Genomic DNA, 14085 nt, shown 5'->3' on the forward strand with positions numbered 1-14085 from the left:
GTTATCAACTGCACTTCCGAGTAAGTCAGAAGAATGTCTCTACTTCATTTAGATCAGAATTGCAACATCCCTGTTGCCCAGTGATGTGAGAAAATGATATACCCAAATAAAAGGTGAGATAACGTACCAATATATTGTCCCAAGAAGCAACTGGTCACATCTAGCTTAACCAACAGTATAATCTTGGCCGATCCAACAGAAAACTCCCCCTAAGAGAGTATTTCCAGCTCCTAAAGTGGAGGACAAGACACTTCTCTGAGCAAAGATAGCTCAGCACAAAATCAGTTTTCAGGACAGGACATTAATTTTTCAGATATCTATGGCACTCAGGCAGATCAAATGGTGCCAATCCACAGCACAACTGGGGGCAGAACACACCTAAAATTCAACTAAAAAGTGAGAAATTATTTGTGGAATGGAAATAAACAACTATGCCATAATGTGGTTTAGAAGAAGGTAGGCTAGGGAACTTTCAATGTGCTTCCAAGACTCAGACCCTAATACAATGGGAAATGAAATACTAATCCTGACAGCATTTTTGACACTCTTCTACTACAGATTGCTCTTGGGAAGCTCCAAGTCCATCAGGTGCTGCCAGAAAAAGGCCTGAATCCTACACCAAGCATCTTCCTGGGCTTTGGCGTGCTCTCTCCATTGCCCTCCCCACCGCACAAACAACCCAAGCACTTTGTGCATGGAGGCCTGACACAGCGGGAAGTACGGTGGCTCCAAGAGGTGTCCTGCTCCGGAATAAGAGTAAAACTCCACTTTCCGTCCATGCTGCTGAAGGCGCTGAACAGCATCCTGGCAATAGAGGTCACTTTTCCAGTTCGCGTCATCCAATCCTGACAGGAAGAGGAACTTAGCCAAGGACTTCTCCAAGGGAATGCGACAACTCCAAGTCTCTGGGTCCCTGTGATCATCTAGAATATCTCTAAAATCTGCCAGGCCAGACTCATACTTTATCCTTCCCAAATCATAAGGGTGGGGAGGAACAGTAAAACCATCACCCCGCAGAGGAACGAAAGAATTAAAACCACTTCCAGAAACGCTGACAGCTGCCTTGATGCCAGGTAGAAACGTGGCCATGGAAAGGGCTAGATCAGCTCCCTTAGACAAGCCCAAAACGCCAATCCCAGTATCTTTCACCTGAAACACAGTTATGAAACAACCATTATCAACAACTCATTTATTAGGCTGATAAAATGTTTAACTTCCTCACTCCTCATCCAACTTTTTCACCCTTTCCCTCTCTCAGCTGAGCTTACATCTTTCCCACATTGATCCCTTTGTTGTATCTCCCCAAGAGTGACTATAAATTCTACAGCTCCTGAACGTTCCCGCTCCTGTGACTGCCACTCTTCTCTTCCTGAAGAGCTCTGCAGACCAAGCCTCTTGGCTCCCTCCATGTCTCATCCTAAGACTTGCTCTCTGTGCTCTATCTTTTATTGCTCTGGACTTCAAAACCTCCAAGCATCTTTCTTCTGCCCCGCTTTGGCAAACCACTCTTTTTTCATGGGTTTGTGTTGATTTTCTTTCTCACAACTGTTTTTTCATACTCTCCTATATCTGACCTGCTATTTTCTATTTTATCTTGAAACACAAATGCTTTATGCTTAGGCCTGAGTAAACCCAACTGTTTAATTCAACTTATCTGTGGTGAAAGTTCTCTATACCAAATTCATGTTGTAATCTGTCTTGTAAGATGCTCTGGATGCTTCAGAGCTTTCTGAGGAACAAGGCAAAGAGCAAGGCCTGTAATAGCATTAGTCTCACAGTGGCTAGTTATTGCACATCTATGTAGTAGAAAATAATTAAGAAAATAGCCAACTTTGTCAAATGAAAAACACCTAAGTAACATCCCATTCAAAGTTTAACTGAAATTTAATTTATCTTGACTGCTTTATAGTATGAAAAATTGCTATAAATGTCCTTCTCAACCCATATGCTTATTTAAAAACAGCCTCAGCTTTTGAAACATGACATACTCTCCAAGACCAAAACTGTAGAAGCTCCTGCTCTTAAAACACTTTAGTGCTGTCCCTGAGACTTATTCAGTATCAAAAGCCTTTGATATTCCAGGAAAAAATGGAAGTTAACATTTGTTTCCTTTGATGTAAAATCTTACACAAAAACAAGTTTGCTCAGCGACTCCAAGGACTATTATAAGGAGCTGTGTAAACAACTATCCTACTCATGACAAAATTGGAGTTGGTACATACACATTTCCCTCTCCTAGCCCCCACTGCTTGATACCAGGCTGTATTTCAGAAGTGCTCTGTCCTTCCACATCTCAGAAACGTAGCAGCACTCAGTGACATATATAACATTTCAAACCAGGGAACTGGAAGACAGTTCCTAATAGGAAAAGCATCATAGTTTGTCTCCTACCTGTTGTTGCTTCTGCAAAAAATTTACAGCTGCCTCAAAATAACTCAGTTCAAGAACCTGTGGCATAGCAGGGAGATCTTCAAAGGCCATGTAAGCCAGAGCCAGTGTCACAAAACCTCTGCTAGCCAGAAGACTTGCTCTGTATTCAACAAGACCTCCTCCAGATCCGTACAAATCGATAAGCCCAGGGAACGGACCAGATCCTGCAATGAAAGGTATATACTCATAGAGAACATTTTCTATAGCTGTTATTTTAGTAACACTGTCAGCGCACATCAGGATAGTAGATAATATTGACAAGAAATCACTCTTGGACAGTTTTCAAGTAGATTCCCATTCCGAGGGGACACAATCATTGCAATTAGTTTCTTTTCACCACAGACATTAATTGACATGATTACTACCTAAGCCAATGTCAGTTCAAGTTTACTGTATGGACTACCATCAAAAACACCCAAGTATTTCTGTGAGCAGCAGAATGATGAAACTTAGTTGCCAAATGCTCTCTGCCGTGTGCGTTCTCTGATGTCTAATGATAAAGCTAAGTTCTCCTGCAGCCTCTCTCTCTCTCTCCCTAAGCTGCCTAGCTGCCTAATTTGGATATTCCTTTTCTCTCTCCTAAGAGCTTGCTATTGGAAATTCCTATTCTGGGGATCTTTATTCCACCATCAAATTTAGCCTAAACTGGACTAGACAGTCTCAAACCACTTGGAACAAATGAACAAACAGTTATCGCTGCATGAGTTTCACCTCTTCAGTAACTGTACTACAGGTTCTCTGGACAGGGTACACTCCGAGTTAAGAAACACATTCGCAAATACCAGCACTGACCTATATCAAAGCAGACTTCAGTTTTACCTAGCTAACTGCTTCAGGGCTTCTCAGTTCTCCTCCTGCAGTTCTATTATGTTCCATGATTGAGTCCTCACTTTATGAGAGGTCCCCTCACTTGCTCAGCTGCAGAGAACAGGAGGCACCTTGTATCACTGCTGCTGCCTTTGCTGCACAGCACTACCTCTGCAACACGGACTGCATCTCCCCAGGCAAAGCTTGCACCTATCCTGCTTTGCTGGGAGGATCAACACAGAGCCCATAGGAACAATTAACTGAAGACTTGCTCTGGATCACTGAGAGCATCCAAGGGCTGCATTGTATATAGAGTTGATGCAAAGCACATGTGGAAAGCCAGCAAGGAATTCAAACTCACCAGGAGGGAGGAAGAGAGTTGCTTTAAGACGGCCTTCTCTGACTGAAATCCTCTTCACTCCCTCTCCTAAAAACCTTCGCTCATTGGTGCATTTTCCCAGTAATCGGCTCATGTCCCCGTGGCCATCATACACTTCTAAGTCCACACAGAACGGGGTCAGGACATTCCTCTTTGCCAGGCGCTTATAGAGCTGTTCAGACTGCAGAGACCACAGCAGCCCCATGGGCTCCACTCCGGAATAGCTGCCGCCCAGCGCCGGGGAGCGAGCGAGGTCCAGCTCTCCGCTGCTGCTGGCCTGATAGCGAGCATGGGCTTGGAAGAGCTCCCCGCTCTCGTCGAGCAAGTGGGCTCGCAGCGTGACTGCCTGCTGCGGCAGGAGACCCACCACACAGATCTGGATGGGGTCATCAAAGAGACACCGGGGAGAGGGCAGAATGGCCACCTGCACTGCCATTCGGGCTCTTCCCTGGGGGAAAGGGGTTCGGGTTTTTTGGCGAGACACTGGCAGTGTGGAAGGGGAATGCCAGCTGCTTGTCACTTCTGAGGCTTAAAGTCTGTGCCCAAAGTCCGTCAGGAAACACTGCGACCGTTTCCTTCAGCCAAGCAAAGGCTTCTGGGAGACGTAGTTCAGGATCCAAGTCCTTCCAGTTGCTTCACACCCGGGAGGCAGCGCGAAAACACAATCAGCTTGCAAATAAATGACATGCCATGTTATTCATGGTCATACAGAGACTAAGCTAAAACCCAAGAACTTCAAACAACAGATAGAAACATTCACATCTCCCCCTGAGGCTGCAGGAAAGTTTAGATTTGATTGTAGTATTGATTTATAGTGTCATGGGATTTGGGGGCTTTCATCAAGGCACACAAATAAATTGCAAATCTGAAGTAGTTCCAACATTTTAATCTAGCCATGAAACAAACCATGCATCTTTAATCTCTCTCAAGTTTTCAGCATTTTTTGGACAAGAGCCACATGGTAAAATAAATGATGCTCAGGCTTTAAGTCAAAGAATAATGATTGTGTTTCTCTTCAAAATCAGCAATCCTATCAAAAGACCACCACATTTTCCTGATGAATACATGTAAATTTTTTTCGCTGTTGTATCCCTGTTGTTTCTAAGAATCTTTAAAAATCTGATAATAAAAAACAACTTTCAGTTACCATAAACAACAGTACTGCATTTTTGCAGTATCTGTGCACTTAATAGCATTCTAGTCCTACCCTGTAAGTCTCCGTCATGTGAATGTTCTCATCCTCCTCAGCAGAAACACACAAGTGTGGATTAAGGCTGCAGAAACAGGCTCCTGGTTCCCAGGACTTGCCTGACCACGTGTTTGGCAGCAGTTCATGTCACAGGACTCTCCTGATCAGCCATCCGACAAACTGCAAAATCACAAATTCTTCCACAAGACCATGAGTGATGTGCAGATTGACTGCAGACCTGGAAACACAACTCCAAAATCACCACTGAATGCGTAAGAGAATGCAGCCACATTTAGCAACAAAACTGTGAGGAAATAAAAGCTGGTAACAAAAATACACAGCTTAACATGAAAAACTGCCAGGATTGACCTAACATGCCCTTATCCTCTCCACTGACCACACTGTGTGAAAACAGTCAGAAATTAGCACAGAAATAAGCTTTTCAAGTGAATTTTATTGCAGAAGTTGTTCATCATCAAAACACCACAGACAGCCACTGAACTTATGAATTACAACCAGAAAGGACTTTTGCCTTAAACTAACGGTACACGTTGGACTGATGTGGGCCAAGCCAAGTCTTTCTTGTTCATCTGTCACTAAAACAATCTGAAGGAACAGTCATATGTGTCTATGGGGATTTCCAAAGCCCTTGCTTTCCTTCAAATTTTACTTTGCCTACCAGCAGCAAGCAAAATATGAAGACCTAAACATGCTATTATTGAACCTTTTACCTTCAAATCATAAAAAATGGGCAGTTGACCTGGACTCTGAAAGCAGAAAAGACACAGCTGTGGTCTGTTTGACAGGCTTTGTTGTGGATAACTTAATGTTCAGTTCTACTAGCTTGAGTCCCATTTTGCTCCAGTCACAGATGCTGATGATTGTACCACATCAGAGAGGAAGATCACAAGCCCGAGTGTCCCACCTCTGCTATAACACTTTCACGGCATTTGTGAGACAATCTAGAAGTTGATAATAGCTGTACTTTAGGTCATATTCCATGTCATACCAATAATTCACTGAGGAGACAAGAAAAAGGAAAAACATTCCTAAAGACAGAAGGTAAGAATTTATGAACACATTCGTGACTGGATTAGACAGCTCAGTCAGCACAGGCTTTTCCTTATTGCTGATTGACCTCTGAAATAAGCAAAGCTTTGACTACAGCCAAGTATAATGCAAGCAAACATTAAAGGAGATTTCTTTAACAGTACTGCCAATACAGCTCAGTCTTAACCCCAACAAACCCTCTCTTCCTCCCAATTCTATTCTGGGGTTCCCTGGAGTTGAAGCTGGAAAATATTTAGGAATAAAAAATGTCTACTTCTATTTAGGCCAAGATTTACTTACACTAATTACACAGAGTATGAATCTCTCTTTCTCCCAGTGTATAAAGAAGAGAGAATTCACTACCACTTCACAGTGGTCATCAACTAGAGCTTTAAATTTGCTTCTCCTTTTAGTTTTGGTGTCATAGCTGCTTATAAACAATAAATCAAACAGTATATCCAAGTGGTACAGTACATCTCCAACTGGTCTTGGAGATGGATTTATGTTAGACATCCACAGGACTAGACCTAAAGATTGACTGTCAAGTGTAAACAGACTGCAGTGCAGTTAACAGACAAAATGGTCAATGCACAAGATAACTCTCTGGCACTTCAACAAGATAAAGGAAAATAAAGTTGCTAGAGGGCTTGTCACTGGAAACAATCCTGTTTTCTTCTAGATTGTCTCTAAGGACTGATGTAGCAGCAATGGGAAAAACAACCAGAAATACTGATTTATTGCTGGTTTGTCTTTTTATCACATATTGCAAACACTGAAGTAAATACCTGCAATAACTGCAGTCTTACGCAAATACTGATGCTGATGTTGCTCAACATACTTCATTTATTTTCTATAGGCAGAGGCCATTACTCCAGGTAGAGAACAGCAAAAAATCCTTCCTCATACCTTGTAAAACTTACAGGACATAATGAGAGTATTTTACATATACCCACACACCAAAAGAGCGGCATTTAATTATTTGAAATTCTGTAACTTTTTCTGGGGGGGGTGGGGAAAGAGGAAAAGAGATGATGATAAGTCATACAAATATTTATTCTGTGGAACAGTGACACGAGCATGAGGTTACTAGCAAGGCAAGTATCTTGGACAGAGCAGATTTCAGCTCACTTGACAACAGAGTAGCTTCTGTGTTGTGCCTGTTTCAATGTCTAAATCTCTTACCTTCTTTGGATTCCTTTTCAGCCTAAAAAATTGTTTTACTGTGCGACAATGGCAGGGACAACATGCAGTTTCTTTGTGAAAGGTAGGTGGACAGCCAACTTTGCAGCTGGCCAGCTAGGCAGACAAGCTGCTCCACTCTATGCTAAAACTGGATCATGATCACTGGATTAGTTATCTTTCTCCAGATGAGTGAACTAGTTCCTCTTCTGCTATGTCTCTAGCATTTGTTGACAATCCTAAGCGTTACAGACAAAAACCACTGTGAGGAGATAACCCCATGACATCTGCTGAAACTGTTCCCTCTCCCTGAAAGGAGGTAGAAGATTTTTTAAAAAGGACCTTTGGTTCCAGTTGTTTTGTAGTGGAAGAGCTAACTGCACAGTCAGCACAATTCAAATAGAGAGCTGGAAATGCTGTGTGTTTTACCTGCTATACAGCCATGTGATTGCTGAACATGGTGGAACCAGAGAGAAGGGAGGTATAACATCTCACCAGCCTTCACTGTACACTGCAAAGGTTTTGCCTGAGCATAGTCTGGATACCTTTCCAGATTTGGGTTCAAAGGGTCAAGGGGGATCCAAGGCACCTATAGGAAAAGAGTACATATGTGGCAAAGACTGTGGCAACAAATTTCAGCAAGTTTCCAGAAAAACAACTGATAACAAACTTAGTAGCTTATGAAACGTGTATTCTAGCCCCTCGAAACATTATATACAGCTACAAAGCCTTTTCAAATCCAACAGAGAACGGGCCAAGGATGTCAAAATTTGTCCTCTTTAATAAAACATAGGGGAAAAGGTGCTAAATGTCAGCCACCACATTTCAACTCATGGGCAATACACCTGTAAAGCAAAATTCAGTCCTGAATAGGAGGGGGGCAGAAGACAGGTGTAGACAGAGGAATCTATTTCAGCCTTAATGAAATCAATTGCTCTATTTCCAATTATTGATTAATTTAAAACACCTCTACCAGACTTATTAAAGTTTGATGTGCACAGGAGGCAGTTTATGGTATCAGCGGTTTCAGATGGTCAAGAAAACAGTTCTTCTGAAAGCTAGTATCTGGGCATCCATTCTTTTTTTCAGTAATGAAGAATTTCTAGGTACCTGCCAAAATGCTGAGTCTGAATGCTCAGCAACACCCAAAATTAATTCTACTACATAAATTAGCAACATTCTTTACTGTCATATTTTTTACATTTAGAATTTTTGCCTTATCTGTAGTTTTCTCATCAACAATTTCAAATGAGCCCTCTTCTGAGACACGGTATATTGCTGGCTGGTAGAGATCTAGAATCAGAAAAAAAAAAGTTAAATAACAGAAAAGCACACACAGAAGCTAATGGCAGAGCTGATCACATTCTTATCAAGTGAAAAGAAAAATGAAGGCAAAATCATTTTCTGCCTGCTGTCTTTACCCTACTTCTCTTTGTTTAGCCCAGTCTTTATCCTATTGCCTACTATTTCATTTTAAGTCTGTCAGAATGCTGAACAATGCCTTCTTGATTGGATTTCTGCCTTCCTTTCTTCATAGGAATTACTCTCTCCACTTTCTCAAATCCCATTTTCTCCTCATCCTATTTTGTTCTGATAACAGTCCCTTTCCCTCTGGAAGTCATAAATACACTCCTCTCTTACCCAGAATCCTGTATTCTGCCCTTTCCGTTATAGTCTCTCTAGCATACTACCAGATAAACAAGGTACTTAAAATAATTTAAATATTCTAAAGCTGAAGGGACTGTTATGACTAGGAAAAAATACATTAGTCTCATACAGCATTCTTCATTCTGCCAATCTGAATGCTTAGAAGTCAAGAAATAATAATAAAAAAGACTCATTTCATTAGGAGTAAAGGTAAGCTGTAGATCTTCTAACAGACACTTGCAATAAAATGCACTATTGCTGTACCTGTCAGAAAGCAACGTGTAAAAACAGAAAATGGGTGAAATAATGCTGTTACATGAATCTCTCTTCATTTCTCTAATTTTCAGTGGTTCTGTTACTAACTTTAATATTTTATTAATGTTCTGCTTGTATTTCAACTTCCCTGCTTTTTTCCTAGAGAAAAAAAAATTAACAGACTGAATCCAAACCTGTTAAACATCAAAGATGACAAGCTACAACTATATGCTGACAATATACTTAAATAGTTTAAGTTGTCTAAAGCTGAAGAGACTGCCATGAGTCACATACTTAAAAAGAGGTCTCAAACTGAGATCCATCATGTCTCCACCAGTGTCAATGCATTTTTTTTATTTATAAACACAGCTGAGGATGTTAACTCCAGTGGAATGCTTTTGTACTACAATTTATATGCACTATAAATGAGAAGAGATTTCCATTCACACTGGACTGCATAAAGATCAGGATGTTAGCCCTCCTTCCTCCATGCTTGTCTTTCACTGTCTCCTGCTCTCAGCCTCCCAATACATACAGAGTCAATTACGCACCATATGGGATAAAGGGGCGGTCACTTGGTGGATGCAGCAGAAAATGTTTCTCTCCAGATATAACGCAGTACAAGTTCTCATAGTGATCTTTATGTACTAAGATTGAGGCGAGGGCGGGGGGGAAAAGAGTGGAGAAAGGGAGAAGAATCAGTATCTTTTCCTTCTTTATATCATACTTCTTCATATCAAACTACAACATAATGTTGTAGTGAACATGTTCATGGTAGCAAGCTCCAAATTACTTTATCAGCAACACAGAAAGATATGTTACAAAAATGTAATACATCTAAGATAGAGACTTTCAGTCAACTGGCAGAAAGTGTTCAGGTGCCTGAGAGGAGGTGGTATTTCTAGATATGATATATTCTTACAAAAATTCTCTAAGGTCTAGGTTGACTAAGCAAAGCAGATACCGCCTCAATTGTTAACGTTGTCTAATGCTTGGTATAAGAAGGCTATATGAGCAACAGTAATCCTCTGGTGCAGAATGCTAGTTTGGCTTGATCTGGTTTTAATCCAGCCTCTTAAACTGACAGGACAGAAATGATCAATGCCTTGCTTGACACAGTGTGCAGCAGATGCACCTAGAGACATAGCAGTGAGAGGCTGCAGAAGGACAACAGAGAAATGGAAAGCAGTGTCTCAAAGCAGAGCAAACACACAGGTCTCCTCAGCCACCAACTCAAAATGAACTTTACTAAACTAGTGCTGAAAAGCAGAGGCATGCAGTACATACAAGATGTCACAGCGGCTGCTTCCCCAAGCCAGAAATTCACAGCATCAGGCTTCTTCCCTGTATGGTTAGAGAAGAGACACTTGTTTGCAACAAAAACAGAATTTGAAGTGCCAGGTTTAAAAGTGTTTCAGATACCTTTCCGCCAACTTGCTTTATTTCTACCCTTTAAGTTCTTCCATAAATACGACAGCTCCATGGCTAATTGTCCTTTGTGAGGACTGCAAGCTCCTTCTATGCTGGAAGCCATAAGAGTGATACATTAAGAGTCGGCGAGGCAGTAGTAATATCCAGCTCCAAAGCCATGGTTACAACCTCTATTCCCCATATTCTGAATCCCTAGGACTTGCTCAAAGGGAAACTACAGTAGTTGGAGAAAGAATGTAAGATTACAGTAAACTCACATTCAAAGGAAATACGTTCAGTAAAATATAAATACAAACTGACATGGAGTAGCAGTCACTAGTAGGAACAAATACCTGTAAGCTTATAATGGGGGAAGTTGCAGCTTTTGTTTCACCCCTTGATTACACTAGCTTTGACAGCTCTAGCATGAATATGCATCCAAACAAAACTCTAAATCAGAGAAAAAAAAAAAAAGAAGTCACTGTATAGAAAGATAGAAAGGAAATCTGAAATAGTCACCACATTATTTCGGGTACAGTGGTTCCAATACAAGTGAGATACCTGACTGTGGAGTAATCCAAACCCCCAAAGTAAGATTATTCTATTTTTAACTGTTTTACCACTTCTACTGTCTGAGAGGATCAAACCAAACTGAACTGTGGCAATCAAAACGCAGCAAACATTCGCCATGTACACAGCATAACAGTTTTAAAGTTCCACACACAACATTTACTGAATACATGGGAATATGGAAAGTTTACCAAGTGCCTCACTCATCCATGGTATGTCAGGCTCCACATCACAAACAAGTTCGGGGAACTCCTCGGTGAGGTTTGAGCACTGCTTCTGCACGTAAAATACATTGGGAGATGTCACTTTCTTCTCCACAATGTCCAGAAAGTCCATGAACGGCATTTGACGCTCTTCTGGCATGACAAAACGGTTCTGAAACACTGCATCTGCATAACCGTTGGGTGTTACTGCCACGCTCACCACCTTGGGACCTACTACCTCCCTGCAAAATAAACCAAAGGTTTACTGTCAGACCTCCCATCAGCCTATGTGCGGGATGCTGGTTACTTTAAAAACAGTTTGTCTCACAAACAGCAGAAATAAGAAGCCTGGCCTTGCACTAGATTTTCTAGTGTCTAATAAGAATCCTGATGTTCTGCTCTGATTGTTCCCTGTGCTCAAGTTCCCTGTGATATGTCTGGGCTCTTTCATGTCTAACACAGGTGACCTTGTAGAAAGTAAGTCTCTTTTTCCTCCACGGAAGCAGAAAAACACTTTTTCCTCTTCTGCCACTTTATTTTGTGAATTATGCTAAGGCTTGATACTCTCAGGGCTGCTCAACCCAACCAAAGCTTGGTGACCAAAATTATCAAGGATGGGAAAAAAGGTCAATAGGGATGGAAACACACATGGGGTGCTGACAGCCCTTAGCTCTACAAGAAAGTAAGTTTAAAAGTGCAAGTGTTCCTAAGAAGGGATCCTTTAGTGAAGTTAACTTAAATTCAGCAACTGTCTGGTTCAAAAGCTCATTCATACCTGAGATACTCTAAGGTCCACTTCTTCAGGGCCGGCCAGTGACAGATGGCGTTCCGAATTATGCAAGGCTTGTTCGGACTCACCCATTCCCGATAAAACTCCAGAGGGGACAGAGGCCCATCGAGATAGGGCACGGACTCCATGAACCCCAACTCTGTCCAGATAGATCGGAAACAGCCTCACCTGGTGCTTAGAACAAGCACTCCTCACTAGGAGTCTGTTTTTACAACGCAAACCATGACTTCCACCAAAGGTAGGCAATGCCCACAGATCGCAGCCATCACCCATTATTAAAATCTGTATTTATCAGGCAATAAATATGCCATAAGAGGATTTTTTTCAAGTGAAACTGCAGTTTTATATATATATATACATGTGTGTATATATACATATACACATGTGTAAGTAAGCCCAAAACGTCGTTTTCACAGGATATATTTTCCTTAAAAAAAAAAAAAAGGGAAGAGAAGCTGGTTCCACGGGGGTTCCTCCCCTCGTGCACCCAAAGCAGCCGCCGCAGGGCGCATGCGCAGCCCGGCCCCGCGGCAGCCGGTTGCGCACGACCGTTACGGGCTGACAACGGCTCCCCCCTTCCGCCCCCTCCCCGCCCCTCTCCCCCGCGGCCGTTGGGCCTCCCGCAACCGCCCCGTGCGCGGCGCTCACCGCGGGCCTCCCCCGGGAAGGCGGCCAGGCAGCCCCTGACGGCCCGCAGCGCCGCGCCCTCCGCCATGGCCGCGCCGCGGCCGTGGCGCCGCCCGCCTCCTCCCTCCGCCCTCGCCGCCGCGCAGCCCGAGGGCGGGGAGCCGGGAGAAACAGGAGCGCTGCGGCCGCCCTCTCCCCGCCAGCCCCGGGACGGCTCTGTAACAAATAATCACATTTTTTTTATTGAAACAGTTTAAGACACGGAGTACAAATGGATTAACAGAGTTAAAAACAGCTCCCGCGGGGAAGCCTCACAGTGCAAAAAAAAAAAAAAAAAAAAAAAATCACCCAAGAGACAACTTTGTAATCTTTCCAAATAATTAAAAAAGACGCTTTCAAGAGTTGTTTTTACCTAAAGCCAAAAGTATAAAAAGACACGTTTATAAATAAAAGGGGAGGGATGTGGATTTTTTTTTTTTTTTAAACAGGTGAAAGGAAAGAGTAGTGTTGAAGACAACAAGGAGCATCACCTTTGGGGTGGCGCCTGTGGCATACACAAGACATGCAGGGTGGACATGGCTTATTCCTAGGGTTGCCGCCCCGCGCGCTGCGCCAAGCACGCGGTACAGCAGGTCATCCCTACGCACACCGCGGCCGAGCCTGTGTGTTATGTACAACACTGCCAAGTACTGGGCAGTCTGGGCTGGGCTGGAGACGGAACCACCTGCTTGCGAGCAGGCCAGGGCTGCAAGACCACCTGTCTTCATTATTATTTTAATGAGGTTTTTGTCATTTACTATTTCGGATGCTACACATCCAATGCAAGGAGGGGAAGGGGGAGAAATGACCTTATACATGCATGAATTTACCAATGGTGCTTAAATACCTGTATTTGACTTCTTATATATAGTTATATACACATTCTTTCTTTAAAAAAATTAAGTTTGTATGTTTTCTACTCCTTTAGAGAAATGTCCCGATTCCTCTGAGGTGTGAAGAAACCAGCAAAATGCAAGGGGAGGGTGAGGGGGTCGAGAGCTATAAGGCCTGCCCCAACCATGACCTGGGAGATGCTATAGAAAAGAGGAGACGATCTGAGAGGGGCTGCAGAGCAAAGGGGGACTCCCGCACGTGCCCACCCGCTGCTGGGCGCTGCTGAGGGATGGGGAGGAAAGAGAGATTTGCCCACAGCAGGACGAGGGCAGGCAGCGGCTGCTGCCTTCCCTGCTCCAGCGCTTCCTACCACGCCACTTTGCAGGCCAGGGAATGAACCATGGTTCCCTCGGGCTGGTGATACTATTTACAGTTGAGATGAAAAACAACTCTTCTGGTTTGAGCCAGGACCGCTGGATAGGAGGGACAGTACATATGTAAAGAGGAGCACAGAAAGGTCCAAACTCTTTTCAGTCTTTGTTAGACTAATCACTTGTTAGAATATCTGCCTGGTTGCACCTATGCTAACAACCACAGGCACCAGTAAAAGAAACTGATTCAAATGTACCTCCCCCATCAAGCTGCTTTACTTCCCAGGCAGTTGCGATTCAGCCTT

At 43.0% G+C, this 14085-nt stretch overlaps 2 protein-coding genes across 2 annotated transcripts; both read right to left on the reverse strand.

Annotated features, from left to right (window-relative positions):
• Window positions 1–437: 437 nt before the first annotated feature.
• LOC104576314 (acyl-coenzyme A thioesterase 1) lies at window positions 438–4096 on the reverse strand. The gene is made up of 3 exons (XM_010223690.2): window positions 3599–4096; window positions 2392–2594; window positions 438–1149 (listed from the first exon to the last, which is right to left on the reverse strand). The coding sequence occupies exons 1-3, from the start codon at window positions 4050–4052 to the stop codon at window positions 553–555; spliced, it is 1254 nt and encodes a 417-aa protein (XP_010221992.2). The 5' UTR covers window positions 4053–4096; the 3' UTR covers window positions 438–552.
• Window positions 4097–5498: 1402 nt separating this feature from the next.
• On the reverse strand, window positions 5499–12625 carry JMJD7 (jumonji domain containing 7). Its single transcript, XM_088520485.1, has 8 exons — window positions 12558–12625; window positions 11895–12048; window positions 11108–11361; window positions 10224–10280; window positions 9488–9583; window positions 8251–8327; window positions 7464–7623; window positions 5499–5824 (listed from the first exon to the last, which is right to left on the reverse strand). The coding sequence occupies exons 1-8, from the start codon at window positions 12622–12624 to the stop codon at window positions 5736–5738; spliced, it is 954 nt and encodes a 317-aa protein (XP_088376611.1). The 5' UTR covers window position 12625; the 3' UTR covers window positions 5499–5735.
• Window positions 12626–14085: the final 1460 nt, after the last annotated feature.

This window comes from Tinamus guttatus, unplaced genomic scaffold (assembly GCF_059628265.1).
Source record: "Tinamus guttatus ecotype Peru unplaced genomic scaffold, ASM5962826v1 Tinamus_guttatus_pri_ptg000089l, whole genome shotgun sequence".
Classification (NCBI taxonomy): Eukaryota; Metazoa; Chordata; class Aves; order Tinamiformes; family Tinamidae; genus Tinamus; species Tinamus guttatus.

Excerpts from the sequence above, each read along its gene's own strand:
- JMJD7 (XM_088520485.1), bottom strand. The coding sequence starts at position 12,624 with ATGGCGGAGGGCGCGGCGCTGCGGGCCGTCAGGGGCTGCCTGGCCGCC. Across the intron at positions 10,281-11,107 it reads ATGGATGAGTGAGGCACTTG|GGAAGAAGCCTGATGCTGTG; the intron begins GTAAACTTTCCA and ends CTAACCATACAG. Across the intron at positions 7,624-8,250 it reads ATGAGAAAACTACAGATAAG|GTGCCTTGGATCCCCCTTGA; the intron begins GCAAAAATTCTA and ends CTTTTCCTATAG.
- LOC104576314 (XM_010223690.2), bottom strand. The coding sequence starts at position 4,052 with ATGGCAGTGCAGGTGGCCATTCTGCCCTCTCCCCGGTGTCTCTTTGAT. Across the intron at positions 2,595-3,598 it reads AACTCTCTTCCTCCCTCCTG|GATCTGGTCCGTTCCCTGGG; the intron begins GTGAGTTTGAAT and ends CTTTCATTGCAG. Across the intron at positions 1,150-2,391 it reads TTTTGCAGAAGCAACAACAG|GTGAAAGATACTGGGATTGG; the intron begins GTAGGAGACAAA and ends ACTGTGTTTCAG.